Source organism: Dasypus novemcinctus, chromosome 27, assembly GCF_030445035.2.
Source record: "Dasypus novemcinctus isolate mDasNov1 chromosome 27, mDasNov1.1.hap2, whole genome shotgun sequence".
In the NCBI taxonomy this organism is placed as follows: Eukaryota; Metazoa; Chordata; class Mammalia; order Cingulata; family Dasypodidae; genus Dasypus; species Dasypus novemcinctus.
The window spans coordinates 7,767,633-7,781,202 of record NC_080699.1 but is presented as its reverse complement, the minus strand read 5'-3'; the positions used below and the strand labels follow the sequence as shown (position 1 = coordinate 7,781,202).

The 13,570-nt window shown below is 36.2% G+C and overlaps 1 protein-coding gene and 1 long non-coding RNA gene across 11 annotated transcripts in view; one reads left to right on the top strand and one right to left on the bottom strand.

The window, feature by feature from the left end:
- Positions 1-13,570, bottom strand: part of CEP126 (centrosomal protein 126) — a 129,983-nt gene that overhangs the window by 60,699 nt on the left and 55,714 nt on the right. For all 8 annotated transcript variants that reach the window (XR_189220.4, XR_189219.4, XR_009183774.2 and 5 more), the window contains one exon: positions 5,366-5,477. Coding sequence is in view for 2 of the 8 variants with exons in the window: in XM_004484111.4 (XP_004484168.1) it covers positions 5,366-5,477 (112 nt within the window). In the remaining 6 variants the exon portion in view is untranslated. The remainder of the gene's footprint in view (positions 1-5,365; positions 5,478-13,570) is intronic.
- The window catches only part of LOC105745288 (uncharacterized), a 105,485-nt gene that overhangs the window by 75,109 nt on the left and 16,806 nt on the right, over positions 1-13,570 (top strand). The gene's annotated exons all lie outside the window — the stretch shown is intronic.

Sequence of the window (13,570 nt, the reverse complement as noted above, 5' to 3'; positions counted from 1 at the left end):
CTCGGCTTCCACAGTGCTACCCTTGAAATCATTCTTGCTTCAGGCACTGTCCATCCCTTTCAAGCAATGCTTCCGTTCATACAAATTTCACAAAAGCCTTCTTGGCTTTGCGTACCATTTCCACGGGGTCCAAACCATCAGACAAAAAACCTTCCCATAAGTCCTTCCTTCATGACTGCGTTTCTGGTCCTGACTCCCTCTGAGATGTCTGACTGGACCCATGTTCAGCCATCTTTAGTAAGGGGCTGTTCAGTTAAACTCTCACATGGGAATCACTTCCCCAAAGCTCAGGGAGGGCCTGAGAGAGCTGCTTCTGGGCCTAGTCTCGGAGCACACTATCTGGATAGGCTGAGAATGTTCCAAATCATCAACTGCTGGTTTCTTGGTGTTTAACAGTTGACTGCTCACTTTATCTCTTTCATAAGAAGAAATCAGGCTGCATGTGCCACAATTAGCTTGGAAATCTCTCTGCTAAATATCGAAATCCATTACTTTCCAGCTCTGCTTTCCATCTGACATCAGAATACAATTTTGCCAAGTACTCTGTCACTTTATACAAGGATCGCCTTTCTTCCAGTTTCCAAAGACATATTCACCATTTCCTTCTAAGGCCTCAAAAATACATTTAACGCCCATACTTCTACCAATAGTCTCTTCAATGTAATCTAGGTTTTTTCTATCAAGCATCTCACAAACTTCTACCCATTACCCAATTCCAAAACTGTTTCTACTTTTTTAGGTATTTGTCATAGCACCACCACACCTTCTGGTACCAAACTGCCTTAGGTTCTTGGCTGCTAAAACAAGTACCACACAATGGGTGGCTGAAACAATGGGAGTTTATTGGTTCATGATTTTGGGTCTAGGAGAAGTCCAAAATTGAGGTGTTAGCAAAGTGACGCTTGTTCCCTGATGACTGTGGCATTTTGCAGCTGTTTGCCGATGACCTTGGTCCTTGGTCTTTCTGTTACACGGCAATGCACATGGCACATCTTCTTTCTCTGCTAGGTTTGGGTGCCTTCTAGACTCCGGCTGCTTCCTGTGGCTTCTCTCCTATTTCCAATTTCCTTTGCTTTTAAGGACTTCAGCAACATTGAATTAAGGCCCACCATCATTCAGTGTGGGCACACCTTAACTAACAACATCTTCAAAGGTCCTATTTCTAAATAATCATAGGATGGTTTTGGGATATGAACATGACTTTTGTTGGAGACATGATTCAATCCCCAAAAATTGGTAAATTGCATTGGACTGAGAGTACTGTGAATAAATGAGATACCTGATAGGAAGCTAAAACTTTGGGCTTCCCTGAGTAAAGGGACTCTTGTAACTGGGTTTGCTCTTGCATGGATTTGGAAACTATATGGAGTTATTACAAGAGACATTAGTACCTGTTTGGGACATGGGGTTACTAATCCATGGTGGTTAAATACTCACCAATTGTGATGTTGTTTCCTTAAACCTGAGCTGTCACTTGCAGGAGACAGGGACATGGCAAAGAAGACTAACCCTTGAACTCCTTTGTGATCTGTCATGAGGATTCTTCTCATTGAAGAACACTGCCTTGCTGGCATGCTGTGTTTTTTGACTTGTATCCTTCTAAATGAAGCCATACATGACCGATAGTGGTCATAGGAGTTTGGCTGTTTAGTTGAATCCAGGACCACTACTGGTGGGCATTAAGCCCTGGCTTTCACCTCAGCCATTCATTGGTGGTTGAATATCTTCATCCATGGCCCAGAATTCTCACTATAAGAAATTGGCTCCTGAATACTTCATTTCTCAAAATCACAACTTATCATCTTCCTTCCAACTAACAATTCCCCTAAACATACTCCTCCTTCATAGTCCTCATTTTGATAAATGGTTTTACCATCCACACACTGGCCAAACATAATGTTTGGAGTCATCCTTGATGACGCTTCCCAATTACCTTCCAGATTTTAAATCAGTTACCAAAGCACGTTGATTCTACCTCCTAAATAGTTCTCAAGAACTCATCATTTTCATGAACCACTATAGTACCAACTTACCTGGTTTTCCCACCTTTAGTTTTCCCCATTTTAATGGTATTTATAAAACATAAATGTTGTATGCCTGCTTCAATTTTTTTCAGTAGTTGTTTTCATGACAAACTCCTTAACAAGACTCATCACTTAACGTGGCTTCCTTTCTAACATATCATGCTTGACACAACATGCTCATTTATGCCTCCATTCCTTTTTACGCACTTCTTATTCTCCATGTCTGGAATTCCCTCTCAATGTTTATCTGTGATGAATATCCTCCTCATCTACCAAGTTTAAAGGTCAAGTTTGTAAGTTTACATTTTCTGAAAAGTGTTACTTTTGCCAGTGAAGTTTCTCTACTCAAAGTATTTATTGAATACCTCCACAATGCATAGCACTGATAAAAGCATTAAAGGAAAAAATATATATAAATATGAGATTTAGCCTTTGTTCTCTAGAATATTACAATCTATTTGGGGAGACAAAAGTACACATAAAAATTAAGCAACAACATACAGAATCATGACATTCAAATGTATTTCTATAGGCTTGACGTCTCACCTTGTCTTTCTTTGGTCAAAATGTTTTTACACATTTCTACTTGGATGTTTGTCACCTCAAATCAGAATTCTCAAATGAAATTTAGCAATATCTTGCCAAACCTGTTTCCTTTCATTATATTCCCTTTTTTTTTAAAGTCACAATTCTTTCAATCATCAAGACTTCAAATTTTCAACTCCTTTGGATTTTATTTTGCATTTCAAATTTAACTTATCACATCAGAAACTAAACTCAATCTATTCTTTTCATTAAATACCTTTTTCTTCTGTCTTTCATTTCTACTGAACTACCACCTTCTAACAAAAAATCCTTTTTAACTCATGGCTGAACATCTCTTAATTTTCCTACTTATATTTTTTCCACACTTCAATTCTTATGCTTCTATTTGCTTAACATTATTAAATACTTATTTCTTCATGTCACTTTTCTGTATTGTAAAAACACACTATCTTTCAATATTTTCTCTCTCTCGTCCTTCCCATCTAACCACTCAAATTCTTTCATTCTTTATCAGATCTAGAATTGTCTCACTATACAAAAAGTATTGTTTTAGTTGAGGCAATAATGATTAATCACTTGAATTACCCAATATTTCCCTCTCTGGTCTCCTTGACTCCAATTTTCTTAGCATCCATTCCATTTTCCAACATGCACACCAGCCATCTTTCTAAGATAATAAAAAGGATTATATCGTTCCCTATTTAAAAACTTTCACTGGTTCTTTACTAATTATAGGATAAGTCCAAACTCCCAAGTTAGGCATACAAGCTTTTCACATCTGATTGCAATCTATATTTCTAGATCATCTCCTTTTCTACCATTAACACATCCTACAGTCCTGCCACTCTAAATAAGTTCTATTTCCTTACAGGTTTGTGCCTTTCACAACTCTGCAACTACATACATACCATAACTCAACTCATGCTTCTTTATTAGGCAATTCTTACTCATTCTTTTTTTTTTTTTAAGATTTATTTATTTATTTTTCTCCCCTTGCCCCCACACCCTGGTTGTTCTCTGTGTCTATTTGCTGTGTCTTCTTCTTTGTCTGCTTCTGTTGTTGTCAGCAGCATGGGAATCTGTGTTTCTTTTTGTTGAGTCATCTTGTTGTGTCAGCTCTCTGTGAGTGCGGCACCACTCCTGGGCAGGCTGCACTTTTGCGCTGGGTGGCTCTCCTTACGGGGCTCACTCCTTGCGCGTGGGGCTCCCCTAAGCAGGGGACACCCCTGCGTGGCACGGTACTTCTTGCATGCATCAGCACTGCGCATGGGCCAGCTCCACACGGGTCAAGGAGGCCTGGGGTTTGAACCCTGGACCTCCCATGTGGTAGAAGGACGCCCTAACCACTGGGCCAAGTCCGCTGCCTCTTACTCATTCTTTAAGACTTGGTTCCAACCTCACTTCTTCTGTGACTCTTTCCCTAAGATCCCGCAAGAAGTGTTAACTCCAAATTTTGTACTTTATCATTTTGTTACTATTTCTGTAACAGCCCCCATTACACAGTATTGTAATATAACTGCAAACTCATAATTTCAATTACATACATAGAAATAGCCTCCTGCTTTGTCCTCCTGTAAACTATCATCCACAGTTACTCACAATGGATTGGAATAATATGTTTAAAAAGACAATTTGATCTTACCACTCACCTTCTTAAAATCCTTCATTGGCTCTTCTTAAACTCTCAGGATAAAGTTTACATTACTTAGCACTCAGCCTACGGTTCCCTCTAATCTCATATGCAGTCAGGCTGCTGGCACCCTGCATCCTGTGATTCAGCCACATGCTTCCTCCTAGAGTACCTCTAGCACTCTGAGCCCTTATACATGTCATTCCTGCCTGGGATGCCACCCCTCCACTGTTGCAGAATTAACTCCTATTTTCTTTATAAGTCTTTTCTCCCAGAAGGTCTTTCCTAAACTCTAGTGAAGACTGGGACAATGAATTTCTTTGCTCCTTGCCATAGCAAGGGAACTACAGGCCACAGATATTCTAAAAAGTACTGTAGGTAACTTTATACACAGATAAAAGATTAACAATATTTATTGTCTTAACTGTAGATATCTTTATATAAATAAATGTTAAATATTATCAATACTTATTGGTACTATCCTCTACTATTTTGAAACATTGTTTTACATCTCCCTTAGATTATAAACTAGGGATTGTATTTTACAATATTGTACTTCTCCATATTCCCTTTATAATACTTGATCTAGTTCTATATATGTAGTAGCTTCAACAAACATTTGGAATAAATAAATGAAAAACACAGGACTGCAGAGGGCGTCCAGTGGTTGGTTGGTCCATGCTAATTGCTTCTTGATGATTTATTTAAGCCATCATAGAGAAGAACTAGAAGCCACCACAGCCTTTTCAAGATATCCAGGAAAGATATTCAGTGAGGAAAAATCCCATCTCTACCATAAAGTTACTCCTTTTACCTAAATTTTCTATTGCTATAATTCAATGTATTTTTCTCTTCTCAGAGAAGGAATATTATAACTAGTATCACTATTTTTACGTCGTAATTTTGATGATCATTTCCATAGAAAAATTATTCAACATTGGTAGCATTTGTAATGTCAAAGACTTTAAGACAACAAATTAGAATTTTGCTTTATTCTTGGAGCAATTCACATTCTACTGTATCCCAATTTAATCTGAGAAAATAAAGTAGTAAACTCTAAAACAGAGGCAAGGAGTAATTAATGGAAAAGCCAAAATTCCTCAGTAAACAAAAAGTTATTTAATTATTACATTAGTTATTATATATAATAATAAAAATTACTTACCTCCAATTTATTGTTGGTCTGTGGGAAGAGGGAAAGCTTACTTCCGATTTTAAGTTGGATCCCTGAATTTGTTTTAGGGCCTCTTCTAATGGAGGAACTGGTTTTCGAAAAACTAGGGATAATGAAGAGAGAAAGATCAAATAGTACAGAATCAACTCAACTCAACTTCAATGGTCTCTTTATATTGAAAATATAATTTACCTGTTCATTGATAAAGTATTACTTTAAATTGTTTGTAAAAATATATTCTTCAGAATAAAGTTAATGTTTTAAATTAAGAGATCTAATTCCCAAAAGAGAAACTGTTTCCTTAAAATTCTCATCACTAATTTTAAGAATGTGTATCTGGAAAAAAACCACTGATAAATGTCTAGGATCTACATTCTGGAATGCAAACCATTAATAATTTGATTTCATAGTCCCATTAATTCCTGACAAAATTTATAAAGATTCCTATGAAGAAAAGAAGATACAAAAATACCAACTATGTTTTTTGAACACTTAGTATGTATATTTTATAGACATTAATTTTTAGTTCTTTCCAAGAATTAGCTAATTTAATTCTCACTACAGCCTACTGTAGTTTTTCTTTCTTTGTAGCAAGGGGAAGAGTCAGCTTATCATGTATTAGTGCTTACTGGTACTATAATCCTCTTGATTTGAGAATAAACTAACAGACAAATAAATAAATATATTTCATAAATTTGTTCTTGCTCTTCACTCATAGAATTGAATTTTTGAAAATATTAATTTAATATTTTGGATAGGCCATATATTCAGAAATCAAAACTCAAATAAAAACCATATAAAAGACATACATTAGGAAATCTTCCTCTAATTGGTTATTTGTACATAATTTTACTTTTTTAAATGCAAAGACAAGCAAACATAAATGTTTACATTTTTATATTTTCTCTTTTTTGGACACAGAAGGCAGAATGTTATATGTTCATATATAGAGAGAGAGTTCCATATACATTTTTTTGTGGACCTTGTTTTTACACTTAACAATATATACTGTAGATTGGGGGCAGATTCAGGTTATGGGTTATTTAATTTGGGACCCCTGATTAAGAAGAAATAATGCAAAATTGTAAATATAAAATTAGATATAGGGGCCATGACAGTGAGGGACCTGGAAATTTAAACCTTATTATCTTCATGGTAAATCAACTTCTGCTAGAGAACTACTTTTACCAACTCATAGAAATTTTCTGCATTATTGTTTTGATAGTTGCATAATACGCCATTGTGTTGAAGTGCACATAATTTGTTTCTGCTAATGCTCATGACTTAAATTTTTTTTATTAGAGAAGTTGTGGGTTTACAGAACAATCATGCATGAAATACAGGATTCCCATACAATACCCCACTACCAACACCTTGCATTGGTATGGAAAATTTGTTACAATTAATGATAGTATATATTTGTAATTGTACTAAATTTTTTAAATAGTAGTTACCTTTTTACAAGTGATGAAAAATTATTAAAATAATATTGTTAACTATCATCCATAGTTTACATTAGGTGAATGCTTTTCCATATACCATCTTATTATTAATGTCTAAATTAGTGTTGTACATTTGTTATATTTCATGAAAGAAAATTCTTATACATGTCCTATTAATTATAGTCTGTCTTCTACAAGAGGATTCACTGCGTCACACAGTCCTAGGTTTTATCTTTAACTTTTACTGTAGTAACATATGCGATCTAAAATTTCCCCCTTTAACGACATTCAACTATATAATTCAATGCTGATAAGTATATTCACAATAACGTGCCACTGTCGCCACCATCCATTTCCAAAACTTAGGATCAATGTAAATAGAAAATCTGTACAAAGTAAGCATCAGGTCCCCCTTCTCTACCCTCAAACTATCCCCTGGTAGCCTAAGAGTCTAACTCTTATGAGTTTGCTTATTATAATTAGTTCATATCAGTGAGAGCACACAATATTTGCCCTTTTGTGTGTGGCTTATTTCACTAAGCATAATGTTCTCAAGGTTCATCCATGTTGTTGTATGCATCAGGACTTAATTCCTTCTTACAGCAGAATAATATTCCACCATATGTATACACCACATTTTATTTATCCATTCATCGGTTTACGGACACTGGGATTGCTGCCATCTTTTGGAACTGTGAATAAAGACGCTATGAACATTTAAGTGTGCAAATATCTGTTTGAGTCCTGTTTTTAGTTCTGGGTATATACCTAGTAGGGGGATTGTGAGGTCATACAGTATTTCTATACTTAGTTTCATGAGAAACTGCCAAAATGTCTTCAACAGCTGCTGCACCATTTTACAGTCCTACCAGCAATGAATGAGTGTTCCTATTTCTCTACATCCTCTCCAACACTTGTAGTTTTCTGTTTTTTAAACAGTCGCCATTCTACTGGGTGTGGAATGATATTTCATTGTGGTTTTGATTTGTATTTCCCTAATAGTGATGGTGAGCAAATCTCCATGTACTTTTTAGCCATTTGTATATAATGACTTGGGGAAATATCTATTCAAGTCTTTTGCCTATTAAAAAATAAAAGGGTTGCCTTTTGTGTTGTTGTTGCTCTGGTTATTTTTTTCTCAGATTTTGGAGATTTTGTTTTGTTTCTGTTGCTTTTTACAAATTTGAATTAAACATGAAAAAATTCTAATTCAGGAAAATGAACAGTTCAAGAAAATTATCGATTGTACTCTAGACATTTAAAACCTATCTCACAATTAAAATTTCAGTGGTAAAAACAGGTTTTAGAATTGTTTTGTGATCATATAACAAAAGGAAAAGAAAATTCTTAAACCCTTTTATTCAGTTTTTAAACAAATCAGTGAATATCAAAACTGTCATTTTTTCCAAAGGCAATTCTCCACACCAGAAGATAGGCATGACTCAAAGAAGAAACAATTTGGGTTTTTCCTGCCTTCAAAATGTTTATCAAATCCCATATTTCTCACAGGCTTTTTTTTTTTTAATTTAAAGATTTAAAACATTAAAAAAATTTTTGTATTTATTTCTCTCCCCTTGCTCCCCCCCACCCCCCAGTTGTCTGCTCTCTGTGTCCATTCACTGTGTGTTCTTCTGTGACCACTTCTATCCTTATCAGCGGCACTGGGAATCTGTGTTCCTTTTGTTGTGTCATCTTGCCGTGTCAGCTCTCCATGTGTGTGGCGCCATTCTTGGGCAGGCCTCACTTTGTTTCACGCTGGGCGGCTCTCCTTATGGGGTGCACTCCTTGTGCGTGGGGCTCCCCTACATGGGGGACACCCTGTGTGGCACGGCACTCCTTGCGCGCATCAGCACTGCACATGGGCCAGCTGCACACGGCACAAGGAGGCCCAGGGTTTGAACTGCGGACCTCCCATGTGGTAGGTGGATGCCCTATCCATTGGGCCAAGTCCACTTCCCCAAACAGGCTTTTGAAATATGTAGAAAATAAGAACTATCTCAATAAATGAGACATACCAAATATCAATAATAAGTAAGACACATTCCTTTGGGGAAATGACTGTTGGAAAAAAAATCCAGTCTGTATATGTAAAATAAGCAAAGAATGATATTTTAGGAAAAACAGATTTTTAAAGAAGAAAAAAAAAAAAGACTGAATTTCCTTGTTTGTCTTTTGATTGTTGAATTGTAGGATTTCTTTATATATTCTGGATATTAAATCTTATTGGATATGTAGTTCCCAAACACTTTCTCCCATTGATAGGTTTTCTTTTCACTTTTGTGACAAAGTCCTTTGATACACAAAAGTTTTTAACTATGATGAGGTCCTGTTCATCTAATTTTTGTTTTGTTGTTTATGCTTTAGGTGTAAAGTCTAAGAAACCATTGCTTAGCACAAGATCCTGATGATGCTTCCCTATAGTTTCTTCTAGGAGTTTTCCAGTCCTGGCTCTGAAACTTAGGTCTTTGATCCATTTTGAGTCAATTTTTGTATATGGTATAATATAGGGGTCTTCCTTCATTCTTTTGCATATGGATATCCATTTCTCCCAGCACTACTTGTTCCTAATTGAGCAGACTTTGCAGCCTTGCAAAAAAAAAAAAAAAAAAAAGGGCCATAGATGTAAACCTCTATTTCCAAACTCTCACTTTGATTCCATTGGTCAATGTGCCTGTCCTTGTGCCAGTACCATGCTGTTTTGAGCATTATATCTTTACTATGATTTGAAGTCAGGAAGTATGAATCCTACAACTTTGTGCTTCTTTTTCAAGATATTTTTGGCTGTTTGGATCCCCTTACCCTTCCAAAACTTTGATACTTGGCTTTACTATTTCTGCAAAGTAGGCTGTTGGAATTTTGATTGGAATTGAATTGAATCCGTAATCATTTTGGGTAGAATTGACATCTTAATTATATTTAGTCTTCCAATCTATGAACACAGAAATGTCCATTTATTTAGGTCTTCTTTGTCTTCTTTTAGCAATGTTTTATAGTTTTTTGTGCACCTGTCCTTTACATTCTCAGTTAAATTTACTCCTAGATATTTGATTCTTTTAGTTGCTATTGTAAATGGAATTTTTTTCTTGATTTCCTTTCATCTTGCTCATTGCTAGTGTACAGAAACACTAATGATTTTTGCAAGCTGTTCTTATATCCTGCCACTTTGCCAAATTAGTTTATTAGCTCTAGTAGCTTTGTTTATATTCATAAGAGAAATTGATTTGTAATTTTCTTTTCTTGCAGTATTTTTATCTGACTTTGCTATTAGGTTAATATTGGCCTTACAGAATGAATTAGGTAGTATTCCCTCCTCTTCAATTTTTTGGAAGAGTTTGAGTAGGACTGGTATTAATTCCTCTTCGAATGATTGGTACAACAGGCCTGTGAAGCCATCTAGTTCTCTGGGCCTTTCTCTATTGGGTAGTTTCTGATGACTGATTCAAACTCTTTCCTTTTTTTTTTTTGTCAGTCTAGCTAAGGGTTTTTCAATATTATCATCTTTTCAAAGAACAAGCTTTTGGTTTTGTTAATGTTCTCTATTGTTTTTTATGGCTCATTTATTTTTGTTCTAGTCTTTCTTTCCTTCTGCTTGCTTTGGGATTAGTGTGCTATTCTTTTTCTCGTTCCTTCAGGTGTGCAATTAGGTCTTTGATTTTAAACCCTCTTTTCTTTTCTAAGTATTTAGGGGTATATTTATGATTGTTATTTCTTCTTGGTAGATTGCCCCTTTTATTAATATATAATGTTCTTCTTTGTCTCTTACAACAGTTTTTGACTAAAGACTATTTGTCTCATATTAATATAGAGACCTCTTTTTTTGGTTACTATTTGCATAGAATATCTTTTTCCATCTTTTTCCTTTCAACCTGTTTGTGTCTTTGGGTCTAGTTGAGTCTCTTATAAACAACATATAGTTAGAACATGCTTTCTATCCATTCTGTTAACCTGTGTCTTTGGGGAAGGTTAATCCATTAACATTCAGTGTTATTTCTGTAAAGGCAGCATTTACTTCAGCAATTTTGTTTAGTTTTTACATGTCATATCTTTTTGTGTGTGTGTGTGTGTCTCTTCCTTTATTGCAACTTCTTTTCTATATAGCTGATTTTCTGTGATGTATCCGACGGATCCCTTTCTCTTTTCTGTTCCTGTGTATTTTAAAAATACTTTCTTTGTGCCTACCCTGGAGTTTATATTACATAACCTTCATCTATAATCCAAATTTGAAAAGAGGCCAACTTAACTTCATAGCATGCATGTTCTCTGTTCCCATATTCCTCTGTTTTCCCTCATTATGTTGTTTTTGTCCCACTTTTACATTTTGCATATCTTTTATCAGGAAATATGCCTTTTTCTTGTTCAACTGTATTGTGATTCTTACATGAATTTAAGAGTAGAGTTATATATTGAGGATACAGTAGTACTGGGTTTTGCAACCCTTTTAGTTACCCTTACTGATGATCTTCATTTATTCATACTATTCCAACCCACTTTCTCCTGTCTTTTCCTTTCAACTTGTAGAACTCCTTTTGGAAATTATTGTAGGGCAGGTCTTTTATCAACAGACTCTGTCAGTTTCTGTTTATGTGTAAATATTTTAAACTCTTCCTCATTTTTGAATGAGAGTTTTGCCAGATAAAGAATTTTTGGCTGTCAGTTTTTCTCTTTTGGTATCTTAAATATATCATACCATTGCTTTCTCACCTCCAGCGTTTCTGATGAGAAATCAGCACTTAGTCTTATTGAGGAGTCCCTGTAGTGATGAATCACTTTTCTCTTGCTGCTTTCAGAATTCTCTCTTTATTTTTGGCATATGACATTATGATTAGTGTGTGCCTCAGAGTACATCTATTAGGATTTATTCTGTTTGGAGTATGTTGTACTTCTTGGACATGTATATTTATATCTTTCATGAGAGTTGGGACATTTTCAGTATATATTTCCTCAAATATTCTTTCTGCCCTTTTCCCTTTTCTTCTCCTTCTGGGACACCCATTATGCACGTGATTGTGTGGTTCATGCTGTTATTCAAATCCCTGAGACACTGCACAGCGTTGTTGTTGTTTTTCTATTTTTTTCCTATCTGTTCTGACTGTATGATTTTTATTGTCCTGTCTTCTAGCTTGCTGTTCTTTCTTCTGCCTGTTTAAATCTACTATTGTATGACTCTAGTATGTATTTCTAAAAGATTTATTTATTTCTCTCCCCACTCATTGTTTGTGCTTGCTGTCTGCTCTCTGTTTCTGTTTGTCGTGTGCTTTCTGTGTCTGCTCTTCTTTTAGGAGGCACCCAGAACCAAACCTGGGACCTTCCATGTGGGAGGTGGATGCCCAACTGCTTGAGCCACATCTGCTCCCCTATTTTTTTTTATTGACTTTGTAATAATATTACATTAAAAATATATATATATGAGGTCCCATTGAACCCTACCACCCCCACCCCACCTCTCCCCCCCCCCCCCCCCCAGCAACACTCCTTCCCATCATCATGACACATCCATTGCATTTGGCAAGTACATCTTTGGGCACCTCTGCACCTCATGGTCAATGGTCCACATCATGGCCCATACTCTCCCCCATTCCATCCAGTGGGCCCTGTGAGGATTTACAATGTCCAGTGATTGCCCTGAAGCACCATCCAGGGCAGCTCCATGTCCCAAAGACGCCTCCACCTCTCATCTCTTCCTGCCTTTCCCCATACCCATCAGCCATCATGTCCACTTTTCTCAATCCAATGCCACCTTTTCTATGTGGACATTGGATTGGTTGTGTCCATTGCACCTCTATGTCAAGAGGAGGCTCAGATTCCACATGGATGCTGGATGCAATCCTCCCACTTTTAGTTGTAATCACTCTAGGCTCCATGGTGTGGTGGTTGTCCTTCTTCAACTCCATCTTAGCTGAGTGTGGTGAGCCCAATAAGTCAGATTGTAGGTGCTGGAGTCTGTTGAGGCTCAGGACCTGGCTATCACATTGTCAGTCCAGAGATTCAAATCCCCTAAATATATCTTAAACCCCGACACTAACTGCACCTCCAGCACATTAGCATGAAAGTCTTATGAAGACAGATCCCATCTGAGTCCAGTGCTCCCCTATTTTTAATCTCTACTATTGTTTCTTTCATCCTCATATTTTCTGTTACTTTTCTTTTCATACTTTCCAATTCTTCTTTATGCTTATACATTATCTTATTAATATCCTTTATCTCTTTATGTATATTTTCCCTTCATCTCCTTGAGTTGATTTAGGAGATTTTTTCCAACTTCTCAGTCTCCTCTGAAGTTTCAATTTGTTCCCTTAATTGAGCCATATGTTTCTGTTCCACAGAATGGCTTGTAATTTTTTGCTGATGTCTAGGCAACTGATTATTTTGATGAGTTAACTCTGAAGTCTGTTTCACTCTCTAGTCTAGGGTTTTATTTTTGACTGGCATTGTGTTAAGGATCTTCTTTGACACTTTGTCCAACTTATTCTAGACCTGTAGAATAGCCTGTGTTTAACTGTTCAGATTTTCTCAGTTCTTCATCTGATTCTTGCCCTTGATATGTGATGCAATTTTTAATACTGCACTTTTTGTGCAATTGTTTCATATCCAGGAAAAGAGCTTCCTTTCCTCTCTTCCTTCTCTAGGACTCTTGAGCTGTTCTGTTTGTTTTGTGCAGACTTTCCTTCCCAGGTTCTATGATTCTTTAAAATGCTCTTCCTTACTCAGTGCCCTGTTTTCCTTCCACTTTTCAATTTTGGACCCATCCTATCTT